Here is a 23,867-nt window from a genome sequence, read left to right on the forward strand (position 1 = left end):
TGAATAAATGATTTGTTTTGAATATACTGCCATGTTTGTTTAATGCAAGCAGCCTTCAATGAAGACTAAAGCGTTTTTAGTGTGTGCCAGCTCGGCTCTGTGTTGGGAGGGTCCTGCCTCAGGGGATCTGGCATCCTTGTGAACGACTGCACCATTTGCATCCAATGCAGCAAGTCTCTTCAGGTTCTTTCTGAAGAGCCTCTTGCAAACTGCTGTAGCCAAGGGTTAGGTGAGAAACAGGCTTACACTTGGACGCCTGAGCCACATCACCAATGGAGAATCACACTGCCAGACAGCTTACCTGCAGTGAACAGAATCTGGGAGGCTCTGATATGCCCGTCTACACCGGAACTCACAAGCTAGGCTTCTCATTCTGACTGGTTTAAAGTTGGCTGGCGTAATACCTCTTGCTTATTTCCCTATAAACACAAGAATCCTACATAGGGGTAAGAGTCTTACCTCAAGTTCATATATCTTTTTCTTTTTCTAAGTTCAGATTTCTTATGCTGACATTTCTTGAGCACTTGGTGCTAGGTTCAGCACTCAGAGCTTTGCATGGATCATTTCAGCCCAATGGTGAGAGTTAACTTAGTGCAGCTGTGGTACAGACTCTAAGCCACACTGTGGGTTCAAGGTAAGCTCCGTGAGGATGAGGTCCACAGGTATCTGGCACATAGTAGGTGCTCAGTAAATATCTGCAGAATGAATGAATAAATGAACACAAACTCTTCTGTGTTTGTGTCACTTTTAAAATCTTAAGAAATTGTTCACATAAAAGTGTTAGGAGCTGAGCCAACAGTCTTTACCAGATGTCTCTTCTTCTAGGCCTCACAAATTTGACCATGTAGTTAAATGGAAAACAGCTTAGAATGAGGGTGGGAAGGCAGCTCAAGAAGACTCTTTAAAATATGTTAGAACTTAAAACTTTGTCCTGAAATTAAGTCACTGCTCAGCATAGGAAACAGAGGGAAAAGTGACTGTAATACTTAGCAATAGGAATCTCTGTTACTTAGTCTCATTGATGTTCTCTGCACATCTCCTAGAGCACAGGTTGGCAAACTTTTACTGTACCTGACCAGAGAGTAAACTTTTTTTTTTTTTTTTTTTTTTGCGGTACGCGGGCCTGTCACTGTTGTGGCCTCTCCCACTGCGGAGCGCAGGCTCAGCGGCCCCGGCTCGCGGGCCCAGCCGTTCCGCGGCATGTGGGATCCTCCCGGACCGGGGCACGAACCCGTTTCCCCTGCATCGGCGGGCGGACTCTCAACCACTGCACCACCAGGGAAGCCCGAGAGTAAACATTTTAGCCTTTATGGGCCATGCAATCTCTGTCTGAACTAGTCAGCCCTACCACTGTACTGCAAAAGCAACCATCTTCAAAAAAAAAAAAAAACGAGTATGTATGTGTTCCAATAAAATTTTATTTACAAAAACAAATGGCAGGCTATATTTGGCCCATGGCACAGTTCACCAAGCCCTGGTCTAAAGCATGTCTAATTGTCTTAAGTTTTCTGTTTCATCTCTGACAGAAGGATCATACGGCTAATGCCATATAGTTCCCCTTTTTTAAGGCATTAAATAAACCATATATCTTTCACATATCTATGCCTTTGGCCTTGAAAACTCATTGAACAGCACACCATGTAATTTATTTAACTGTGGTATATTATCTTATAAAGACGAGAAGAATGGAGTTCGTAGCCCATAAGGTTTTATTGAATGTACCTTTTTTTTTTTTTTTTTTTGTGGTACGCAGGCCTCTTACTGTTGTGGCCTCTCCCGTCGCGGAGCACAGGCTCCGGACGCACAGGCTCACGGGCCCAGCCACTCCAAGGCATGTGGGATCTTCCCGGACCGGGGCACGAACCCGTGTCCCCTGCATTGGCAGGCGGACTCTCAACCACTGCGCCACCAGGGAAGCCCGAATGTACCATTTTTAAATGGCCTCTAAAGAAATCCTAATTTTATGGAATCTTTTAATTCTTTTTGCATCTCTGAGCTTTCTCACTTTTTTTTTTTTAGTGTGTGTGTGTGTGTTAAAATATACATAACAAAGTTAACCGTTTTACCTGTTTTTAAGTGTCCAGTTCAGTGGCATTAAGTACATTCACATTGGTGTGCAGCCATAACCACCAGCCATCTCTAGAACTTTCTCATCATCCTTCACTGAAACTCCATAAACACTAATTCCCCATTCTCCCTCCCTCTAGCTCCTGGCAACCACCATTCTACTTTCTATCTGTATGACTTTGACTGTTTAGGTACTTCATCTAAGTGGAATCATATAATATTTGTTCTTTTGTGTCTGGCTTATTTCACTTAGGATGTCTTCATGGTTCATCCATGCTGCAGCATGTGTGAGAATTTCCTTCCTTTTTAAGGCTGAATAGTATTCCACTGAGTATACATGCCACATTTTGTTTGTCCATTCATGTGTCAATGGACTTTTGGGTTGTTTCTACCTTTTGGCTACTGTGAATAATATTGTTATGATCATTGGTGTACAAATATCTGTGTGAGTCCCAGTTTTCAGTTCTTTTGGTTATATACCCAGTAGTGGAATTGGTGGATCATATGATAATTGTTACCTTTTTGAGGAACCACAATACAGTTTTCCATAGTAGCTGCACCATTTTACATTCCCACCAGCAATGCACAAGGGTTACAATTTTTCTACATTCTTGCCAACACTTATTTTGGTTTTTTGTTAGTTTCTATGTTTGGTTGGTTATAATAGGCATGCTAGTGGATGCAAAGTGGTATCTCATTGTGGTTCTCAGTTGTTTTTATGCTAGTGTTTGTAGTTAGTGTAAAAAATAGTTCTTTTAAACACTACATTAATTTATATCTCATGCAAATTTTATATATATATATATATATATATATATATATATATATATTCACATATATGTGCATTTATTCCTCTCCTAATGCCAAAATTATGTGAGATGGCTTCCAAGGACATGAAAACAGTAAGATGAATAATATACATAGCTAAATTCATGGCACTGGGGATATAGAAGACTAAAAAAAATGAACCAATAGCCACGATTAGATGAACCTGAGAGTGTGTTGTGATGTCCTATACAATTACAAAACTAAAGTGACAAAGTCAATCCTGAACTTGTTAGTGGCCAAAGAAAAAAGGGAAAGGGGGCCAGTAACATGATTCACTTATTCCAGATGATGAAAGCTCAGGAAAAAAAGGCTTTTCTTGGCTCGCAGATATAGGAAAATAAGCTATAACTATTTTAAAAGAGATGATATGTTACTGAAAGCAGCAGAATTTTTGGTGAAATTAATGGGGCTGGAATTGGGAATGACTCCTCTAGCCTGACTGTTATACAACTTTTTTTGTGTTAAATGGTAGTTTCAAAGTACAATTTTAGGGAAATAAAAAGTCAACTCCACATCTCTCAGGAGAGCGATAAGGACTATTCCTTTGGACTTTAGTCACTGTTTTATGTAGGACAACTATGTAAGATCTTGAATTCCCTCATATATGTTTATATATGTACCTGGCATTTGCTTCCCAGGTCACAGATTATAAATGCATATGTGTTTGTACAGATAATCTTCTTAAGAATATATCCTTATCTTCCTTTTGGAAGGAGGGAAAGATCTTCATGTTCAAATTTGATATTGAAATTTCTGCTTCAACTTGAAACTACAGGAACTGATGTATATTTTCAAATTTATACCAGAAAAAAGGCTTCATGATAACTGGATATGTTGCCAAACCAGCCTTCAAGCAGTTGAAGAGCAAAGCAAATTAAAAATAAGAATAGAAGCCGTATCAAACAGATGTTTTTAAAGAACTGAGAAAGTGTCAAAATTACTCTAAAACTGAAAGAATTGGTCTGAAGTTTTACCCAGAAGTTTGGATGAAGAATAATAACTGACATTTCTTGAGCATTTACAATGTTCCAGGCATAGTTCAAAGTGCGTTGTATGTATTAACTCACTTCTCTAAACTCAACAAAGTTAATACTACTGTCATCATTCCCATTTTATAGATAGGGAAACTGAGGCATGGGGTAGCTGAATATCCTTGCTCCAGGTCATACAACTAGGAAGTGTTAGAGCTAGGATTCACACACAACCACGCATTCTGGCTCCAGTGGCCAGTCACTGACCCACTAAACTGCAGGGGTCCCCAGCCTCTGAGGTACTGGTCCCTGGCCTGTTAGGAACCTGGCCGCACAGCAGGAGGTGAGCGGCGGGTGGGCGAGCGAAGCTTCGTCTGTATTTACAGCTGCCCCCCATAGTTCACATTACCACCTGAGCTCCTCCTCCTATCAGCATTATGGTGAGTTGTATAATTATTTCATTATATATCACAATGTAATAATAATAGAAATAAAGTGTACCATAAATGTAATGCGCTTGAATCATCCAGGAACCATCCCCCACCCCCACCCCATCCGTGGAAAAATTGTCTTCCACGAACTTGGTCCCTGTCGCCAAAAAGGTTGGGGACCACTGCTAAACTGTACTGCCCCTTGATGTTACAGCAAATGAACCAAAGAAGTATTGGTTGGCCAATGGGCAAATATCTTCTGTTGTGTCCCTATATTTTCTTTTGTTTTGTTTTGTTTTCTTTAAATGATCAAACTTACCTTAATTATCCTTGAAATTTCCCTTAATATCCTTATGTAGAATTCCCAGTAGGAAATTTTTTTTTAACATCTTTATTGGAGTATAATTGCATTACATGTATCCCCATATCTCCTCCCTCTTGCGTCTCCCTCCCACCCTCCCTATCCCACCCCTCTAGGTGGTCACAAAGCACCTAGCTGATCTCCCTGTGCTATGCGGCTGCTTCCCACTAGCTATCTATTTTACGTTTGGTAGTATATATAAGTCCATGCCACTCTCTCACTTCGTCCCAGCTTACCCTTCCCCCTCGCCATGTCCTCAAGTCCAGTCTCTACGTCTCCGTCTTTATTCCTGCCTGCACCTAGGTTCTTCAGAACCTTTTTTTTTTTAGATTCCATATATATCTGTTGGCATATGGTATTTATTTTTCTCTTTCTGACTTACTTTACTCTGTATGACAGTTGCTAGGTCCATCCACCTCACTACAAATAACTCAATTTCGTTTCTTTTTATGACTAATATTCCATTGTATATATGTGCCACATCTTCTTTATCCATTCACCTGTCGATGGACGCTTAGGTTGCCTCCATGTCCTGGTTATTGCAAATAGTGCTGCAGTGAACATTGGGGTGCATGTGTCTTTTTGAATTATGGTTTTCTCTGGGTATATGCCCAGGAGTGGGATTGCTGGGTCATATGGTAGTTCTATTTTTAGTTTTTTAAGGAATGTCCATACTGTTCTCCATAGTGACTGTATCAATTTACATTCCCACCAACAGTGCAAGAGGGTTCCCTTTTCTCCTCACCCTCTCCAGCATTTGTTGTTTGTAGATTTTTTGATGATGGTCATTCTGACTGGTGTGAGGTTATACCTCATTGTAGTTTTGATTTGCATTTCTCTAATGATCAGTGATGTTGAGCATCCTTTCATGTGTTTGTTGGCAATCTGTATATCCTCTTTGGAGAAATGTCTATTTAGGTCTTCTGCCCATTTTTGGATTGGGTTGTTTGTTTTTTTAAATATTGAGCTGCATGAGCTGCTTGTAAATTTTGGAGATTAATCCTTTGTCAGTTGCTTCATTTGCAAATATCATCTCCCCCCCCCCCCCCCCCTTCTGAGGGTTGTCTGTTCGTCTTATTTACAGTTTCCTTTGCTGTGCAAAAGCTGTTAAGTTTCATTAGGTCCCATTTGTTTATTTTTGTTTCCCTTTCTCTAGGAGGTGGGTCAAAAAGGATCTTGCTGTGATTTATGTCATAGAGTGTTCTGCCTATGTTTCCCTCTAAGAGTTTTATAGTGTCTGGCCTCGTAAATTTTTTTAAATGATAAAAAATGGAAAAAATTTAGTTGAATGATGAAACCTTATTCAGCTATTATAAATTATGTTTTCACAGTTTTAAGAGCGTGGAAGAATGCTTTTAAAATGAAGTAAAGCAGCAGGATGTAAATTTATTGGAAGCCCAGCTCCACCTCTCCCACCCTCCAAAAGAAACTATTGAAAGAAAGATGGGAAAGTTTAATTGTGGCTATCACTGGGTAGGAGAATTAGGAATAACTTTTTTTCTTATTTTTCTTAATTTCCATAGAATTTACTTGAATACTATCACAGACCAAAAAAATGAACTAAACTTCATTTTTTAAAAAGCTAATCAGAGCTGTTCTCTACAAACGCAAAATACGAAGCTCCTAGTGATAATCTCACTGCATAACTTAAAATCATTTCCGGGGCTTCCCTGGTGGCGCAGTGGTTGAGAGTCCGCCTGATGATGCACACGGGTTCATGCCCCAGTCTGGGAAGATCCCACATGCCGCGGAGCAGTTAGGCCCGTGAGCCATGGCCACTGAGCCTGCGTGTCCGGAGCCTGTGCTCCGCAACACGAGAGGCCACAACAGTGAGAGGCCTGCGTACCGCAAAAAAAAAAAAAAAATCATTTCCATGAGCCCTATGCTATAGGAGTGAAGGTGGCATGATTTAGACTTGCACTGGTGTAGCTATTTAATTTTAAAGTAAAATGAAAAATTCTGCAATAGTTGCATCTCCAGTATTCAAGTGGCTAGTGACAGGTTTTCCATCGTCACAGAAAGTTCTGTTGCTCAGCACTGGTTTCAAAGAAAGAACATGGAATCTGGAGCCATACGCCTTGAAATCAAGTCCTGATATGAGCTGATACTTGCTGTGTGAAATGAGCAATTTACTCAACCTCTCTGAGCCTATTTCCCCATAGACATTTGGGACTAATGATAATATCACTTCCCATGAAAGGAGATTAAGAAGATCAAATAAGATAATGCATGTGACAGTTCTCTGAAAACTATAGTGTAGTTTAACAGGTTGTTGCTGCTTCAGAAGTCCCCCAGCCTGAACTTAATCTAGCTCTTTGTGCACTGATTCCAAATCCATGAATGATTCATACCAAGAATTTTGCTAATAGGGAACAACACCGTAAAAATCAGACTTACCAGCTCTTAGCACAGTTCCCAGGACAAGTCCTTGGTAATGTGGGTGTTCCATTTCTTCCTTGTAAAAAGCTTCCACACACAGCTCTGTATCTTCAGTAACACCTCCTCGGTTTTTTCCTTAACAATATAAACACATTGCCCTCCTTCCATTCCTAAATGAAAAAGGCTGTCTTAAAAAAGAAAGCAAAGAGGTTTTGTCTGTCAACGAAATAAAGGGGGTAAAATGCTGTAACTAAAAGGAAGTCAGTCTGACTTGACAGTGCAGGAATTAAGCAAAAGATGTTGCCAACTGCTGCAAGAACGTGAAGTTTTCCCCAACAATGACAGCAGGTTCTCTGTGCTTCAAAGCTATTGGGTTACTGACTAAGCGGAAGTACTTGCTCATTCTGATTTTTTTTCCCCGAGTCACTTCTGGTTTTTCCTGCAAAACACCTTGCCCAATTGAGACAATTTTAGGGCTGCTGCATATCTAGAGTGGTCTCCATCTTATTTCTCATTCAACCCCCTGATAGTTAAGCGTGAGTCTTGCTTGTATGGCTTTGAAGAAGAAAGAAAGAAAAAAAAAAAAAAAAGTCAAGTTCTGACTCAACTCGGTAAAGATTCCACACTCACCCCCTCCCTCCTGCCTCCCCCAGGTTTCCGCCGGGCTTGGATGCCTTTGACATTATGACCGCAGAGGATTCCACCGCAGCCATGAGCAGCGAGTCGGCCGCTGGGTCCTCCGCCAAGGTGCCCGAGGGCGTGGCGGGCGCGCCGAACGAGGCGGCGCTTCTGGCGCTGATGGAGCGCACGGGCTACAGCATGGTGCAGGAGAACGGGCAGCGCAAGTACGGCGGCCCGCCGCCCGGCTGGGAAGGTCCGCACCCGCAGCGCGGCTGCGAGGTCTTCGTGGGCAAGATCCCGCGCGACGTGTACGAGGACGAGCTGGTGCCCGTGTTCGAGGTAGTGGGCCGCATCTACGAGCTGCGCCTCATGATGGACTTCGACGGCAAGAACCGCGGTTACGCCTTCGTCATGTACTGCCACAAGCACGAGGCCAAGCGCGCCGTGCGTGAGCTCAACAACTACGAGATCCGCCCCGGCCGCCTGCTCGGCGTGTGCTGCAGCGTGGACAACTGCCGCCTCTTCATCGGCGGCATCCCCAAGATGAAGAAGCGCGAGGAGATCCTGGAGGAGATCGCCAAGGTCACGGAGGGCGTGCTCGACGTGATCGTCTACGCCAGCGCGGCCGACAAGATGAAGAACCGCGGCTTCGCCTTCGTCGAGTACGAGAGCCACCGCGCCGCCGCCATGGCGCGCCGCAAGCTCATGCCCGGCCGCATCCAGCTTTGGGGCCACCAGATCGCCGTGGACTGGGCCGAGCCTGAGATCGACGTGGACGAGGACGTAATGGAGACCGTGAAGATCCTCTACGTGCGGAACCTCATGATCGAGACCACCGAGGACACCATCAAAAAGAGCTTCGGCCAGTTCAACCCGGGCTGCGTGGAGCGCGTCAAGAAGATCCGCGACTACGCCTTCGTGCACTTTGCCAGCCGCGAGGACGCCGTGCACGCCATGAACAACCTCAACGGCACCGAGCTGGAGGGCTCGTGCCTCGAGGTGACGCTGGCCAAGCCCGTGGACAAGGAGCAGTACTCCCGCTACCAGAAGGCGGCCAAGGGCGGCGGCGCAGCCGAGGCGGCAGTGGTGCAGCAGCCCAGCTACGTGTACTCCTGCGACCCCTACACGCTGGCCTACTATGGCTACCCTTACAACGCGCTCATTGGGCCCAACAGGGACTACTTCGTGAAAGGTTAGTGGGGACTCCTTGCCTGGGTAGGCCCAGGGATCCGCGTCTGCCGGGCGGGCGGCGTCGGGGGTGTGGTGGCTGTCATTTACCGAGCCGGTGGACGGCGACCCCCTTACCCACCCTCGTTTGGGTGTGGGTTCTGGGTTCTGTTCTTTGCTGGCGCTTAAGGCATGCACTTCTACAGCACTGAGAGAAATGCAGATCGTTAGTATGTGTGGGATGAGTGGTAGAATCATGGGCGCATGCAAGCTCTTCCTGCGCTCAGCCTTTCCAGGGCCTACCTACTGTGGGGCTAGTCCGCAAGGCTCTGGGCTCTTAGGTTAAAAACTACGTGTGAAATGAAATCTTTAGAATGTTGGGGATTAGGGGGCACAGTGTTGTCGTTGGGTTTTTTGTTGGGGTTGTTTTGTTGTTTGTAGTCACTGGCTAGCCTGTAATGAAACCAGGCATTACACTGGGAAGCAGAATGCTTAGCCTCTGGGTCCTGTTCTCTGATTAACTGCTTCTGTGACTTAAGCCAGCCCCTCTAACCTCCCGAGGCTTGTTTTCTCACGCATAAAATGAGAAAGGTGACTAGCAGTTCCCCTTCCACAACTAACTTTGTTACAGTCTGTGAACATGTTTATTTATTGGAGTTGCAGTTGCAGTCCTAGGAACTCACCCTTCAAGTTCATCTCTTGCATTAAGCAGACATTTTAGGGTGCACCTAGGCTGGAACAGAAGGTGTGAAGCATCTTCCGGCTCATTGAAGGGCAGAGGTGTAGCCACCTGCAGCTTAGAGCCAGCGCAAACACCTAAGTGCCAGGAACCTTGAGCTAAGGTCCGCCTCCTTTACTGTTGCTATTGGTAGCTCATCATGTTTTGTGTTGTTATTATAAGCAGGCAGCATAAGAGGCCGGGGTCGAGGTGCAGCTGGCAACAGAGCCCCAGGGCCCAGGGGTTCCTACCTTGGGGGATATTCTGCTGGCCGTGGTATATATAGCCGATATCATGAAGGAAAAGGAAAACAACAAGAAAAAGGATATGAACTTGTACCGAATTTGGAAATCTCTGCCGTCAATCCAGTTGCCATTAAACCTGGTACAGGTCAGTATAAACTGGCGTGAGAATGGATCTTTTCAGTCTGAACCCCAGCCCTCCCTTTGAAGTGACTTCCTTGGGTACTTTTATCTGCATATGGGTTCCTCTTCTCAAAGGCAACCGAAGATTAGGCAAGGAATGTGGCCTCCTGGGCCTTCTTATCTAGAACTTAGGGAGATAGTCTAGTGTCTAGTTTTGACCACGTTCCAGTCAAACTTTCCGTTAGTGGGTTTTTCAAATGGGCATCACCAGTTGTTAGGCTTTTTTTCAATTAGGCAGATTCTCAACTAGGCAGATTGGGATGGGGTGTGCAGAGATAGAAGAACACGAGTCTCTTCTGTGTCTTCTACCAGCTAAAAACTTTCTTCTCCTTACTCAAGCCTATTTCTACCACATGCATCGGAAGCCAGAAGGCGCATTTCTTTGCTAGTTCTGAGAGTTGCTGGGAAGGGTAGAAAATTCCCCTTCAGGAGCAAATAACACTGCTGTCTCTTGTCATGGTCTTAACAAACCAGAATGCCTGGGAGCAGCAGTGAAAGTTTTTGCGGCTGATTTCCAGCTCTTATTTCCGCCTTTTGCTGGATCCGTAGATTGGGGGTAGGGGCACTCAAGTAATTCAAGCCAGGGACCTTGAACTTTGCTTCCACCCTCCACAAACCAGACCCCACAAACCAGTTTTCCAACATTGTTAGTGCTCGTTGGCCTAATGTGAAACAGGTCTTTCTGATCCTAACCTGCAAGGAGCTTTATTTAACTCCACAGTGTGAACATAGCACAGACTCCCTATTTACACACACCACACAAGCCCACACATGGGAGATTCTTCCCTGATCCTCCTCCAGACCTTTTCCAGGTCTCATGGAAGGTAGATTGAAGAACTCTTTGAGAACATCCTCACTTGGAAGCTCAGCCTCTCTGACTTTCTGTTGGCTGAGGTCTGCACTCCTTCTCCTGGCTGAAACAGACTCAAGGGAGCTGTGCGGGTGGAGCGTAGGTTGGCATTGGCCACACAGAGCTTACAAAGCATTTTCCCAGTAGAGCTTCCTTTTGAAGTAATCCGGTGTTTTTTTTTTTTTTTTTTTAAATGCCTGTGAAAAAATACTGCAATTTCTGCAGGTAAGTGACTCCTTAGACTGGATTTCCTTATAAATGCCATTGGTGCTTTAAGCAGTGTAAAACAGATCCTGTTTCTCCCTGTAATTCCATAAAGCAGAGCCTGGATACAAGACTTGTCACTTCTACTTGTTGGGAAAGGGACTCCTGTTGGCATTAGCTTAAGACTTAACTAGAGAAAAGAACTCTTAAACAACCTTTAAGCATATAGTTGTGTTCTGGGGCATGTAGTAGCTGACAGCCAGAATAATCCAGAGTTGCTTAGTACAACTCAAATATAGCTCAAACTTATAACCCTTTCTGGGCCCTATCCCCATGACCTCTATTTCTGATTAATCCAGAAAATTAGAACTATGTATTTTAGGAGGAACACCAGGGCAGTAGTGAAGTATCTGGGCACAAGATCACATGGATGGAAAGGCAGGTAAAAGATTTGGTTAAGCTTTTAGGTATATTTTGGGCTTCCCTGGTGGCGCAGTGGTTGAGAGTCCACCTGCCGATGCAGGGGACACAGATTCGTGCCCCGGTCCAGGAAGATCCCACATGCCGTGGAGCGGCTGCGCCCGTGAGCCATGGCCACTGAGCCTGTGTGTCCGGAGCCTGTGCTCTGCAACGGGAGAGGCCACAGCAGTGAGAAGCCCGCGTACCGCAAAAAAAAAAAAAAAAAAAAAAGATTTTAGGTATATTTTATTGAATGGCTGTATCATTGTTTAGCCCACAGTCATTTCTCTTTACCTTATATCGTCAGCTTTTATTAGAAGAAATTACTTACAGTTGGAGAAGAAACATAAGTGAAAGGTTACTTTGTGTACGCATTTCAATATTCTTGCTCTTCCTTGCAACACACACATACCACACACTCACGCAAACTCCCCCACATCAGGGCTAGTATTTTTTTTTCTTTTTACCTCTCCTTATCATACATTGACATTCAATAACTGCTGTCTGTTTGAATCTCTGGTTGAAATGAGCCCTTTGGACTTGACTCACAGAAACATGTCTTTGAATTGGCAGGTACCACCAAAAAAAGCAGTCACTCTACTGCTTTGCTATTATGACTGGCCATTAGAAAATTAGGGAATTTTCCATTTTTTATTATGTATTTTTCCTTGAGTCAGTAATATTGAAATCTGAAATGTGGGGTGGGGAGGATGTACACAGACCTCTGAGTTCTCAAAATGAAACCCTCAACAGCACCAGCTTTTTAAAACGTGGTGAAAGTGAAAAGGGCAGAGGGTCTGGTAACGAATTAGATGAGTGATAAGGAACCAGCAGTCTCCTTCTCACACTCTTGGGCCTCAAGCCTCTGCTCTCACTTCTTATTCTGAGACTGTTTTCTCAGAATTAGAAGGCCCTTTCTTGCTCTGTAGAACCTCAAGAGTAAGAGTCAAAATGCGATTTTCTGTTAGAAGCAGTAGGAAATGTAGGTGCAGAAACCTAACTCTAAGCTTTCCTTCCCTGATGATCTGTGGGGAGACCCCATTGGTACCCATGTGTTTCCTTTTGAAAGTCAAGTCAAGGGGAGGAGGGGTACCTGCCACCTCCTCTCTCTTCCTCTTGGGTAGCACCTGTACTGAGGGAGCATTAGTTAGCAGGGAGAGCCCTTGGCTGCTAAACTTGGTTTTTAAAAATATTGAGAAAGTGATGGACCTCCTTCAGTGACTGGATGACTGACCTGTGTTTCCTTCTTACTTCTCTTGCAGTGGCCATCCCTGCCATCGGGGCCCAGTATTCCATGTTTCAGGCAGCTCCGGCTCCTAAAATGATTGAAGATGGTAAAATCCACACAATGGAGCACATGATCAGCCCCATCGCTGTGCAGCCAGACCCAGCCAGCGCCGCCGCAGCCGCGGCCGCCGCCGTCATCCCTGCCGTGTCTACGCCACCACCTTTCCAGGTAGGGTTCTTACTGCTGTTGTTGCGTTTGTGTGAGGCCTCATGTGTCGTGGATTCATTTAATACTCCACAGGAGAATTTACTGTGTGCCTAGCTCTCTGTTAGAACTATGGGACTGGATGACAGACAAATTTTGTAAGATAAATCATGGCAGGACAGAAAAAATTTTAGTAATAATTGTCCTACCCCAATATCGTCACTGTATTAAAGATGGGAAGCAATATGCAGAAATGGCATGTGTAATTTTTCAGTGTCATAATATTATACATACTATTTTTTTTTATGATACTGGATAATTTTTAACTCATGTTCTTATTGTTAAGGAGCTGACACACAAAATCCCAGGAGATAGTTCACGTTTTCCCATTCCAGATTATAGTTCAGTGAAGAGTTATTTAAAGTTCTGCTGCTCCCTCACTCCCTCCCTCCCTCTCTCTGTATCAGTAGATACATATGTATACATGTATACATATATATACGTGTGGCTGTAGAGAGAGAAATGTCTAGAGAAATATCTATAGAGATAAAGATACATGAAACTTTACAGAATCTGCCTTTACTCCTCTCTTACAACCATATCCAACTATTCCCATATCTCCTCCCAATCCAGTCTTACTATTCCATCCTCCTTCCCCACCTCTGCTTACTCAGAAACCTCTCTGTGGTTTCTTCTCTAGAATCTTTCCCATCCACATCTCACCTTGGAAATCATGTCTCCCATACTTCTCATTACCTACAGTATTACTTGGCATTTGACTGCCAGTGTGTTCTATCTCCCCAATTAAAACGAAGTTCTTCCAGAACAAGAGTTACGTCTTATATTGCTTTGTATCTGCAATGTGTAGCACACAGGGAATACGTGATATATCATTCATCCAGAGAGAAAAATAATCTCGTTGAAGCTCTCCTTTGTGAGGCAGTGAATCTCAACTACCTTATCAATCAACAAGCATATTAAAAACTCAGTCCGGGGATGTCTTTTATCTAATTGAGTAAGAATTATCCAGGGGACATGTTTATATTGATAGAACAGAGATTCTTAGATTCAAAGCCCAGAAGATTCCAGTTCAGCAGAACTGGGCTGGGGTTCTAGAATCCATATTTTGTCCCAGCTCCTCAGTGATGCCGAAACAGAGCCAGACTGTGAACTCTCACAGTAGCCTGCTGTTTGCTTGCTGTTGCCCACTCTGAGCCCCAGTCTTTTTTTTTTTTTTTTTTTTTTTTTTTTTTTTGCGGTACGCGGGCCTCTTACTGTGTGGCCTCTCCCGTTGTGGAGCACAGGCTCTGGACGCACAGGCTCAGCGGCCATGGCTCACGGGCCTAGCCGCTCCGCGGCATGTGGGATCTTCCCGGACCAGGGCACGAACCCGCGTCCCCTGCATCGGCAGGCGGACTCCCAACCACTGCGCCACCAGGGAAGCCCTGAGCCCCAGTCTTGACTGCACTCTTCAGAAAGGGTCAGGCCATGTGAAGTTTATTTATCTATCAATATATCGTCAAGTATTCTTTAACTGCAAAAAGCCAAAAAAAGGCATAGGTTGGAAATGACTCAGAAAGTAGTTATTCCTGTGGCCTGACTATAAATATATACAGTAACCTACAGGCATTACTTTGTGGAATTCTGCTAATAATTTGTAATTCCTCTTTACTAAGAAACTCGTGAACTTTCGTCTTTGCTGCATGGTCACAGTTCTGGTGGACCCCAAGTTCCAGGCTTCATGATCACATTCTGGAATGCAGACTGTTTCTATCTTATGTCAGTCTGCACTGGATGCTGCCGTGGGGTCTTTACACGAAGTTGTGGTTTGGGAATCTGTTCAGTGTGCTGTCATTAGCAGTTCATTCCTGTGGAGATTGTTTCCTTCTCCAGTATATTCTGCAGAATGCCAGGAGCTACTTCCTTTGTAACGTGGGCTTTGAGTGTGTGTGGCCCTGCCACTCTCCTTCAGGTCTAAGTACTGTGTCCTGCCTCGAGTTCACTGACCTGGGTTCTCTGACATGTTCAGTCCTCTGCCGCCTCTGTGTTCTCTGCCGCCTCTGTGTTCTCTGCCAAATTGCAGCAGAGGGAGGAGCTTTTTTTTTTTTTTTAATATTTATTCATTTATTTATTTGGTTGCCCTGGATCTTAGTTGCGGCTGGCGGGCTCCTTAGTTGCGGCATGCAAACTCTTAGTTGCAGCATGCATGTGGGATCTAGTTCCCTGACCAGGGATCAAACCCAGGCCCCCTGCCCTGGGAGCACAGAATCCTAACCACTGTGCCACCAGGGAAGTTCCCAAGGAGCATTTTAAGCTCCACGGATCAGTAAATAGAAACCTTTTTGGAGTAGAGCAACACTGGAAATCAGTTCCCAGCATGGCTTCCAGAACCTTCTTGGGGAACACCTTCAATCTTCCTCCTCTGTTTTGCAGGTGTTCAGGGATGTTCCTGTTTAGCCATTTTATATCCAAAGTTTCATATAGCCTTTGCAAGCAATTAAAAAAAAAACTTGCAGGTATAGACGATCATTTTTTCACGTTGATTTCTCAAAGTGTTCTCAGTCTTCACAACAAGTCGGTGGTATAGGTAGAGCAAAGATAACCGTTCGTTTTTTGAGAGGAGCAAAATTTGAGGCCTTTTTCTCTCCCCCTCCCCAACTCCCTATGCTCAGCCCAACCCCATTGCGCTCACCTGAGCCCAGGTGTTGGGCTGCACTGTAGCACATGGAAAGGTTTTTCTCAGATGTCACCTTCCCTGTGATTCCTTCCCTTTGTGCATTTGTCATTAAAGAGATGTCTACACATTTGGAAAAGATGGCTTGCTGTCTTGCTGTAAACCACAGTCTTCCCAGTTCCGAAGATTGTCTGCCTGGTCGTAAAGCGTTTCTAATAAGATATTCATTGTGACTGCATTGTAGGAGGCAGGATAATGCAAGGCTAAACGCACAGGCTCCAGAGTCACACATCCCCTTGCTTAAAAGCTATGTCACCGGGACTTCCCTGGTGATGAAGTGGTTAGGATTGCCGTGGAGCAACTAAGCCCGGGCACCACAACTACTAAGCCTGCGCGCTAGAGCCCACGAGCCACAACTGCTGAGCCCGTGAGCCACAACTACCGAAACCTGCGTGCCTAGAGCCCGTGCTCTGCAGCAAGAGAAGCCACCGCAATGAGAAGCCTGCGCACCGCAATGAAGAGTAGCCCCCGCTCACCGCAACTAGAGGAAGCCCACGCGCAGCAACAAAGACCTAATGCAGCCAAAAATAAACAAAAAATAAATTTATAAATAAAAAGAAATAGGTAAAAAAATATTTTTCAAAGAAAAATAACATCATACAAATAAGGCACTTAGAATAGTGCCTAGCAGACTATAATCTCTCTGTTATTGTTATCATTTAGTATAATTATTATTTTGGTTACAGTTGAAAGAAATGACTCTTAGGTTATGAAGTTCCTTTGCACATAATTTTGTGACTCTGATTTGCAGGTATTGTAGAGGAATGATAAGTAATTCCTTTATAAAAATCCAGGAAGAAGTAATTTTTTAAAACCTAATTCTCCATTTCACATATCCTGAATTGTTTATTTTAAAGATACATTAAGACAAGGAGACCACAGCAGCACGTACTAGAGGGCATTCTATGAAACATAAGGTGCACCAGATGTTTTGTTAAATGTGTGTTTTATTTTACCAAACATCTATCTACTTTTCCATAAAGCAGCTCAGAGAACGAGCTCCGTAGCAAACACTTTGGGAAATACGGAACCAGTCTTCCCTGCATACTCCCATTTGTTCTGAAAACATGGTATGTTACACTTACAAATGGAGGGAAGGAAGCAGCAGGGACTTTCAGAGCCAGCATGGCATCTGCAGTGAGGCAGCTTCAGTTAGCTTGTCCTTCCCCACTTCCTCCTCATGTGGAAGTCCCACCTTATTCTTCAGAACCCAGCTCAAATGTCTCCACTTCTGAGATGCCTTCTCTGGCTCCTCAAGTTAGTTGGCTCCTTCTCGAAGCTTCTGCAGCAATTTGTTTATATAGTGGTGTCATATCTTAGGTGGGAGATGGTTGAAGAGATCACATTTGCTGAAAATTGTGTCTGGTCACAATCTTTTTAGGTCACAGCTTAAGAAGCTGACCCTTTGGAGATCTGTGTACTTTGTTCCGTAAAGTTGTCACAGACTATGCTTCTTTCTCTCCGTTCTTGAAACATCATGTTTCTTCAGTTAAGTATGAGTTGAGGCAGCTGGCATGTATTTCAGGAAAAATTTTTCTTCTTAGTTACAGTGAGATCAACTGAGTAAAGGGTAGACCTCAACTCCCATCTCTAGCTCACTCTGGGGCATAGGCTGATTGTGTGGAATGGTGGGCAGAAGATTCCAGAGCATTGGAACTTTCCCAGAGCATTCCAATTCCATCAGTGTCACCAGCTAAATTCGAATGAGCCTTGAGGATGCAACTTCACCTTACTTTAATGGCTCCTGCCTCACTCCCTTACAGTTACTGTTTGTCTACCCCTCTGCCTTTCTGCCCTGAGAATGGCAACTTTTGTTTTGTTTTGTTTTTAAATAAATTATTTATTTATTTTTGGCTGCGTTGGGTCTTCGTTGCTGCGCGCGGGCTTTCTCTAGTTGCGGCGAGCGGGGGGCTACTCTTCATTGCGGTGCGTGGGCTTCTCATTGCAGTGGCTTCTCTTGTGGAGCATGGGCTCTAGGCGCCTGGGCTTCAGTAGTTGCGGCACGTGGGCTCAGCAGTTGTGGCTCGCCATCTCTAGAGTGCAGGCTCAGTAGTTGTGGCGCACGGGCTTAGTTGCTCTGCGGCATGTGGGATCTTCCCAGACCAGGGCTCGAACCCGAGTCCCCTGCATTGGCAGGCGGATTCTTAACCACTGCACCACCAGGGAAGCCCAAGAATGGCAACTTTTGTTTCTCTGTCTGTTTCTCCTCCAGACTCCTGGGAGTTGAATGAATCAATGAATGAATGAATGGATAAGTAGCTACACATGTTCAGTAAGGATTCTTTCTCTCCCTCCTCCTCAGGGCCGCCCAATAACTCCAGTGTACACGGTGGCTCCGAACGTTCAGAGAATTCCCGCTGCCGGGATCTACGGGGCCAGTTATGTGCCATTTGCTGCTCCGACCACAGCTACGATCGCCACGCTGCAGAAGAACGCGGCGGCCGCCGTCTACAGCGGGTACGCAGGCTACATACCTCAGGCCTTCCCCGCCGCTGCTATCCAGGTGCCCATCCACGACGTCTACCAGACCTACTGAGATCCACCCACCACGACCACTGAAGGAACACTTTACTATTTATGAAGAAAGAACGTGTTGGGTTAGCACACACGAAACCCGAACGTGAAGAATGTTATCAGATACCATACTGGAATATTTTATATACATGAAGTTTTCACTAGTTTTTTTAAGACTGTTTTCAATTTAGCAGACCTGTGTTTGTACATTTCTAAGAGGCTTGCAATGGTTTGTGCCTTAAACACCATCTCTTAAAAATTTGTATGCTGTAGTACATTTGTATAGAGGTTTTCGTTTTTGTATTTTTAAGGATATATTTTCAGTATGAAGGTTATTTTCTTAACTTCTGCACTCCAGAGATTTCTATTTTGTAGTACCTTCAATAGTAAATATATCAACTATATATTAAAAAGCACACTTGAGCAGCTAGGGAACTATTTTGAAAAATATATTCAATATTTAAAGATACAAACAATAGTGCTTTAAAAATACTACATAAAACGTTATTTTAAAAGTTATACTGGAAAGTGCAATTTTAAAATGAGTGAAACCTCTATTTCTGCTGGAATTAAAAGTTGACGGGTGTTACTATGTGTTATCCATGACGGTTCTGTTTTTTAAACACTCGACCTCTCCTTAAGCCAACATTGAAAGACTTGTCACACTTCTGAGTCCAAACACTGGAAAGCTCTCTCACCTGCCACCATCACCCTGGGTCCCTGTTCCTTCTCCAAGTGCCTTTGCTCTTAGATAGGTTCTCTCCCCACCCACTAGCCACCCTGTCCCCCTGTTCCCAGACCCACCTTCGTGTTCGGCAAGTCTAGGACAAATGCATTACTCTGACAGAGAAAACATTGATGACTTTTATACTTCTTTTTGTTGGGGTTTTTTGTTATGGGTTTTTGGTTTTTTGGGGGCGTTTGGTTTGGTTGGGAGGTATTTTCAATAGCAGAGTATGTGTAAGCACAAGATTTTAATAGTTTGCATAAGACATCTTTGCATAGCTATTTAATTGTCCAATAAACAACTTTCATTCCTTTCCTAATGCTTTTATGTTATTATATTTGTTTTGAAGTATAAGTTTGTAGAGACAGAGAATGTTATTGTAGACAAGACCCTGAAAGACTCTTGTCGGCAGATATGCTTCTAGTTGCCTTACCATGTTTCATGCGAAATGTCTGTGGTTGTCACGGTGTTGGAAATACTATGTTTCTTGAACAGGGCCTCCCTCCGTTGCCATGCAGGTGGCAGGTGAACTGAATTGGGGCATGCACAGCCAGGAGGAGGAGGAGAGACCTGCAGGAGTAACAGATAGTTTGTAAATATCTCCTAATCCTTGTTTTTAGCTGTTTTATGTTGCAGAAGTTCATGGTACCTAGTTGAATGCAAAGTGAAACCATTTTATTTCAATGTTATTGAACAGTTTTGTTTTCGTAGGAAGTAAATGTATCGTTGCAGTGTTTTGTGCCTGGTTAAAGGCCTTTGTTTAGCAGAGTGAATGTAAAATACAGTAAACTGTTAAGATTGTCATCTACTTTAGGAAATACACCAACTTGGAATTTTTCTTTTTAAAGGTTCTATCAAGGAAGTGAGGTGTGCAATAGATGGCACGGCCACAGTTGTGTTTTTATGTCATATTGGAGATTCCATCAAACCTTCTACTCACTGAATTTTGCTGATGGCTGCATTCTTGTTGTGGATTAATAATAGGATAGTGCCCTTAGCAAACGTATTAGTTTTGTTTTCCATTTTAAATTAAGAGATTCCCAAATGCCCTCTTCTCCCTCATCTTAGGGTGGGTTGAATTTTTTATATATAAGCAATATTTATTTAACTATTCTATAAAATTATTGAGTGCCTGCGAAGGCCTTTAAACATTCCTAACCTTCCTTTCCATCGTTCTTAAATGACATAAAGTAATTGTGCAATGTTCCTGATTCTGTACCCAGCAAACTGCATCCAAACTCAAATCTGTTGTTATGAGTAATCCAACAAAATGCAGTCTGGATTAGATCCCCATCCTTTGACTTTATATGAAAGAAGTACTCTCCTACTCTCCTTCCAGTGAAGGATTCATTATCACAGAGGTTCACTGGATGAGACTGACCCAGGGGTCTTACTGTATTTTACATGTGCCTGTAAATTATTTGCAAAAAAGAAAAAGGAAAAAAATGGTGTCTTAACATGGCAACTACCAAACTACCTTAAAAATAAGTGTTGCTGACATAGCCCGTTAAGTATCAGTGAGCCTCCTACCTACCTATGGTCTGTCTGTTCCTGTTGTTTGAAAAACATTTCACATATGTACACTACTGAGGTAAGTTTGTAACTTGAAATGTGAACTTTTTTTAGGGTTAAGAACAAACTATATAAATGTTTAAAAAAAAACCAAACTTTCGAGTTCTCTGTTTTCAAACATGCTAGCAGTTTAGTTGTTATCTTTAGTTGCATTGTATTTGAAAAGCTTTTAAGTTTATTTAGATCTTGCTTCATTTACAATACATTCTTAGGATGTATGTAGTAAATAAAGCTTTCTTTAAAGCAATTTCAAGACCTTATTTTAAATTGTGTTTTTCTTTATACACATTTTTTTCCCTAACAAAATTAGAATAACCCTTACAGCATAGAAGGAACTGACTAATTCATTATTTTCAGCTGGAGAAAATCATATCTTTGATCTGGAATTACTAATGAAGATGAGGCACATAGTAAACATTGTAAATTATCAGTGTCTTCAAACTTGTGCCCAGGTGGTGGAAAGTTGAGCATTCATCTACTACTCAGCATCTGGATTAGAATGGGATGTGGCAAAGCCTGTCACTGTTCTCGGCACTGGTTTGTTTATGATCCCAAGAGCTTTACACTCAGAAATCTACGTGGAGGCAGTTGATGTGACCTTGAGTTGTTTGGTGGTCTCATGAAAGTGCTGGGGTAACCGAATGTTGGTCACCGCATTGGAAACCAAAGCCCTCTGTTTCACCTTTTTCACAGCACCCGGCAAGATTAGCAGGGTACTGCCTTTTTCTCTCGAGATCATCACTAACTTCAGGTAGGATCCATCAGCAAAGCCAATCAAATGATTCAAGGGAAACTGGTAGGTTGTCAGTGGAATTACTTCTAAAAACTGCCCCACATGGCTTTGCCGTTGATTAAGAATTTTACCTTCTTAGTCTTGAGCAGCCTGGGTCATGGCCTCCGGACCCACATTTCTTAGAATTCTAACTTCCTGCTTCCTCTTAAAAGGAAAAAGCCTCTTTCAGAGGCAGAAGAGGCCAGGGAACTTCCCAAGATGACAGATCATTAGCCAGTATTTTCAAGGGGAACAAGATCTGCTGACTCCTTCTTGTTCTAGGAGAAGAGTACAGATGCTTTTCAAGTTGCAGAATCAGAGTTTGATTGCTCTTGTCAGAAAAAGAATTAACAGTCTTACAAAATGCATATTACACCTCTACTAGATGCTGCCCTGCCCGGCTTTGTTCTAGGAGCTGCGGTGACTACAGCATCAACAAAACCAACAAAACCTTGCACACATAGAGCTTACATTCCAGTGGGAGAACACGGACAAAATAAGCAGGTCAATAGTGTGTTGGGTGGGGATAAAAGCTTTGCTTGGGTGATTCATTAGGCTTTTGGCTTCCATTGCCACGGGACCTCACAAGAACTCAGTGAAGTACGCAGAGCAGATATGTGACTGACCAAGGTCCCACAGCTGGTAGGAACCAGGGCAGAAATCTGTGCTCAGACTCCAAGTCCCAGATACTTTCGAACAGCAAACACACTGACCCTGGACGTGGACAGATTCGGTAGTGCCAACAACCAACTTCACGGTCAACAAAAAGAAAAGGAAAGCTTTTCTCCAAGTGTAGTTTCTTTTCTGTTGTTTGGCTTTTAGTGTGTTTTCAAATGCAGCCTCTTTCCTTGGGGGGATGGGAACTGAAGGAAGAATGGCTGAAATGCCTCCTTTCAGCCTGGAAGACATAGCACTAGGTGAGCTGCTAAAATTGTCTGGTAGATTTAAGGAATTCGATCTACAGCGCCGTATCGAGGATTATGGAGAGGGCTAAACAACTATTGTTAAGAAGTCAACTATACCCTTCTGCTTCTTCACTAGGATAGATGCCCCAATTTGTTTTAATTCCAAAAATATCTGTCAAGACAACGTGCATAAGCACTTATTTAGTTGGAAGTCAAAACAGCTAGAAAACAAAGTTCTAATTTTTCTTTTCTCATGAAGGGTAATCCTATGGACAGTCCAACATTTTATTGGGTGCTGTGACATGGCCTACACTGTGCTGGGTATATTTTGTTAACTATAATTGATTCTACTGGCTTGCCAGGCCCTGTTTTAAGGGCATTAGGGTAGTTGACCATTTTCAAGAGATGTATATAGTATATTACATGATATTGGGTTGGCCATAAAGTTCATTCAGGGTTTTCCATAAGATGGTATAGAAAACGCGAAGGAACTTTTTGGCCAGCCCAATATTATAAAGTCTTTTGGGCAACCTTTATATCAGAGTTGGGTTTTTTTAAAAAACGAAATGTGACATTTTGGCATTGTTATTTTGATGAAATCACATTTGGCACAATGACCCTAAAAAAAAATTATATCTTCATCTTAAAAAAAAATTACTGATAGGATAACAGATGTATTCACTTTATCCTTGCCCAACCACTTCCTTGACACACTCTCCATCTCTTTGACCATCCAAGGTCAAGGACAGGAGTAGGTTTAAATACAGAATGAAACTCAGGAGATGAGTTTTGCTTCAATTCCAAGTTCTAAGCTATCAGATTGGATACAGCCTTTCTTCTCTTTCTCATTAGTTTTCCCTCTCTAGGTGCCCAGTATTCCTCTGTTTCTTAACTCCTCACACCAAAATGTAATTGTCTAAATACTTGTCAAGCACTGTGGCCTGGTAGAACTGGCTGGGCTTGCAGTTGGGATGCCTAGGGGCTGAACCTCCAGCTTTGCTCTTTACCAGCTGTGTGACCTTGGAAAAGATGCCTTGCCTCTCTGAGCACCAGTTTCTTAATTGGTAAAACAGAGATAATTATCCTGACCTCATCAGGTTATTGGGAAAATCAGATGAGTTAATGAATCTTTAAAAAGCTTGGTATGTCAAAGACAAAGTTATTTCCTTTCTCTTCCTCTTTTTAAACTGTAGTGTGAATGCGTCCCCACTGTATTAACTCATTTAAGCCTTTCCATTTGGCACCTTTTTATGCTCTTGTTCACCCATTTTTTTCAATAAACATTTGTTGAATTCCAGCTATGTGCCAGAACAGTATGAGGCACTGGAGAGACAATGATCAACAAAATCGACCCTCTCTGCCCTCCAGAAACTCCCGGGCGTGATAAGGCAGTGTTGCAAGGGCTATGAAATGGGAGGCGCACCCAGGCCTGGGCAAAGGGTTAAGAAGACTTTGGGGAGGAAGTGGCATCTAAGCAAAGAAGGACGGGATGAGTAGGAGGAAGGGCAGATGAGCAGGGAGAAGAGGGAACAGGAAATGCCCAGGCCCAGAAGAAAAAGCGTGGTATAGTCAAGTACCTGAAAGAAGTTCAGTGTGGCAACCTCAAAAAAGGAGGAGAAAGGGTGTGGAGTGGGGAAACACAACCTTTGTTCCCTCCAACACTAAACATGATTGATAGGCCCATATTAACTGGAAGGAAGAGATTTGGCCTGCATAACAAGGAAGTAGGA

At 43.4% G+C, this 23,867-nt stretch overlaps 1 protein-coding gene across 2 annotated transcripts in view; it reads left to right on the plus strand.

Moving 5' to 3' along the window:
- The window catches only part of RBM47 (RNA binding motif protein 47), a 79,164-nt gene extending 58,456 nt beyond the window's left edge, over nt 1-20,708 (plus strand). The window contains exons 3-6 of one of the 2 annotated variants that reach the window (XM_060012667.1): nt 7,691-8,850; nt 9,727-9,933; nt 12,744-12,937; nt 17,950-20,708. In XM_060012667.1, the coding sequence (XP_059868650.1) occupies nt 7,722-8,850; nt 9,727-9,933; nt 12,744-12,937; nt 17,950-18,183 (1,764 nt within the window). In that variant the 5' untranslated portion in view covers nt 7,691-7,721 and the 3' untranslated portion in view covers nt 18,184-20,708. The remainder of the gene's footprint in view (nt 1-7,690; nt 8,851-9,726; nt 9,934-12,743; nt 12,938-17,949) is intronic. The other variant, XM_060012668.1, reaches the window with a different exon arrangement.
- The last annotated feature ends 3,159 nt before the right edge of the window (nt 20,709-23,867 follow it).

This window comes from Delphinus delphis, chromosome 5 (assembly GCF_949987515.2).
Source record: "Delphinus delphis chromosome 5, mDelDel1.2, whole genome shotgun sequence".
Taxonomy (NCBI): Eukaryota; Metazoa; Chordata; class Mammalia; order Artiodactyla; family Delphinidae; genus Delphinus; species Delphinus delphis.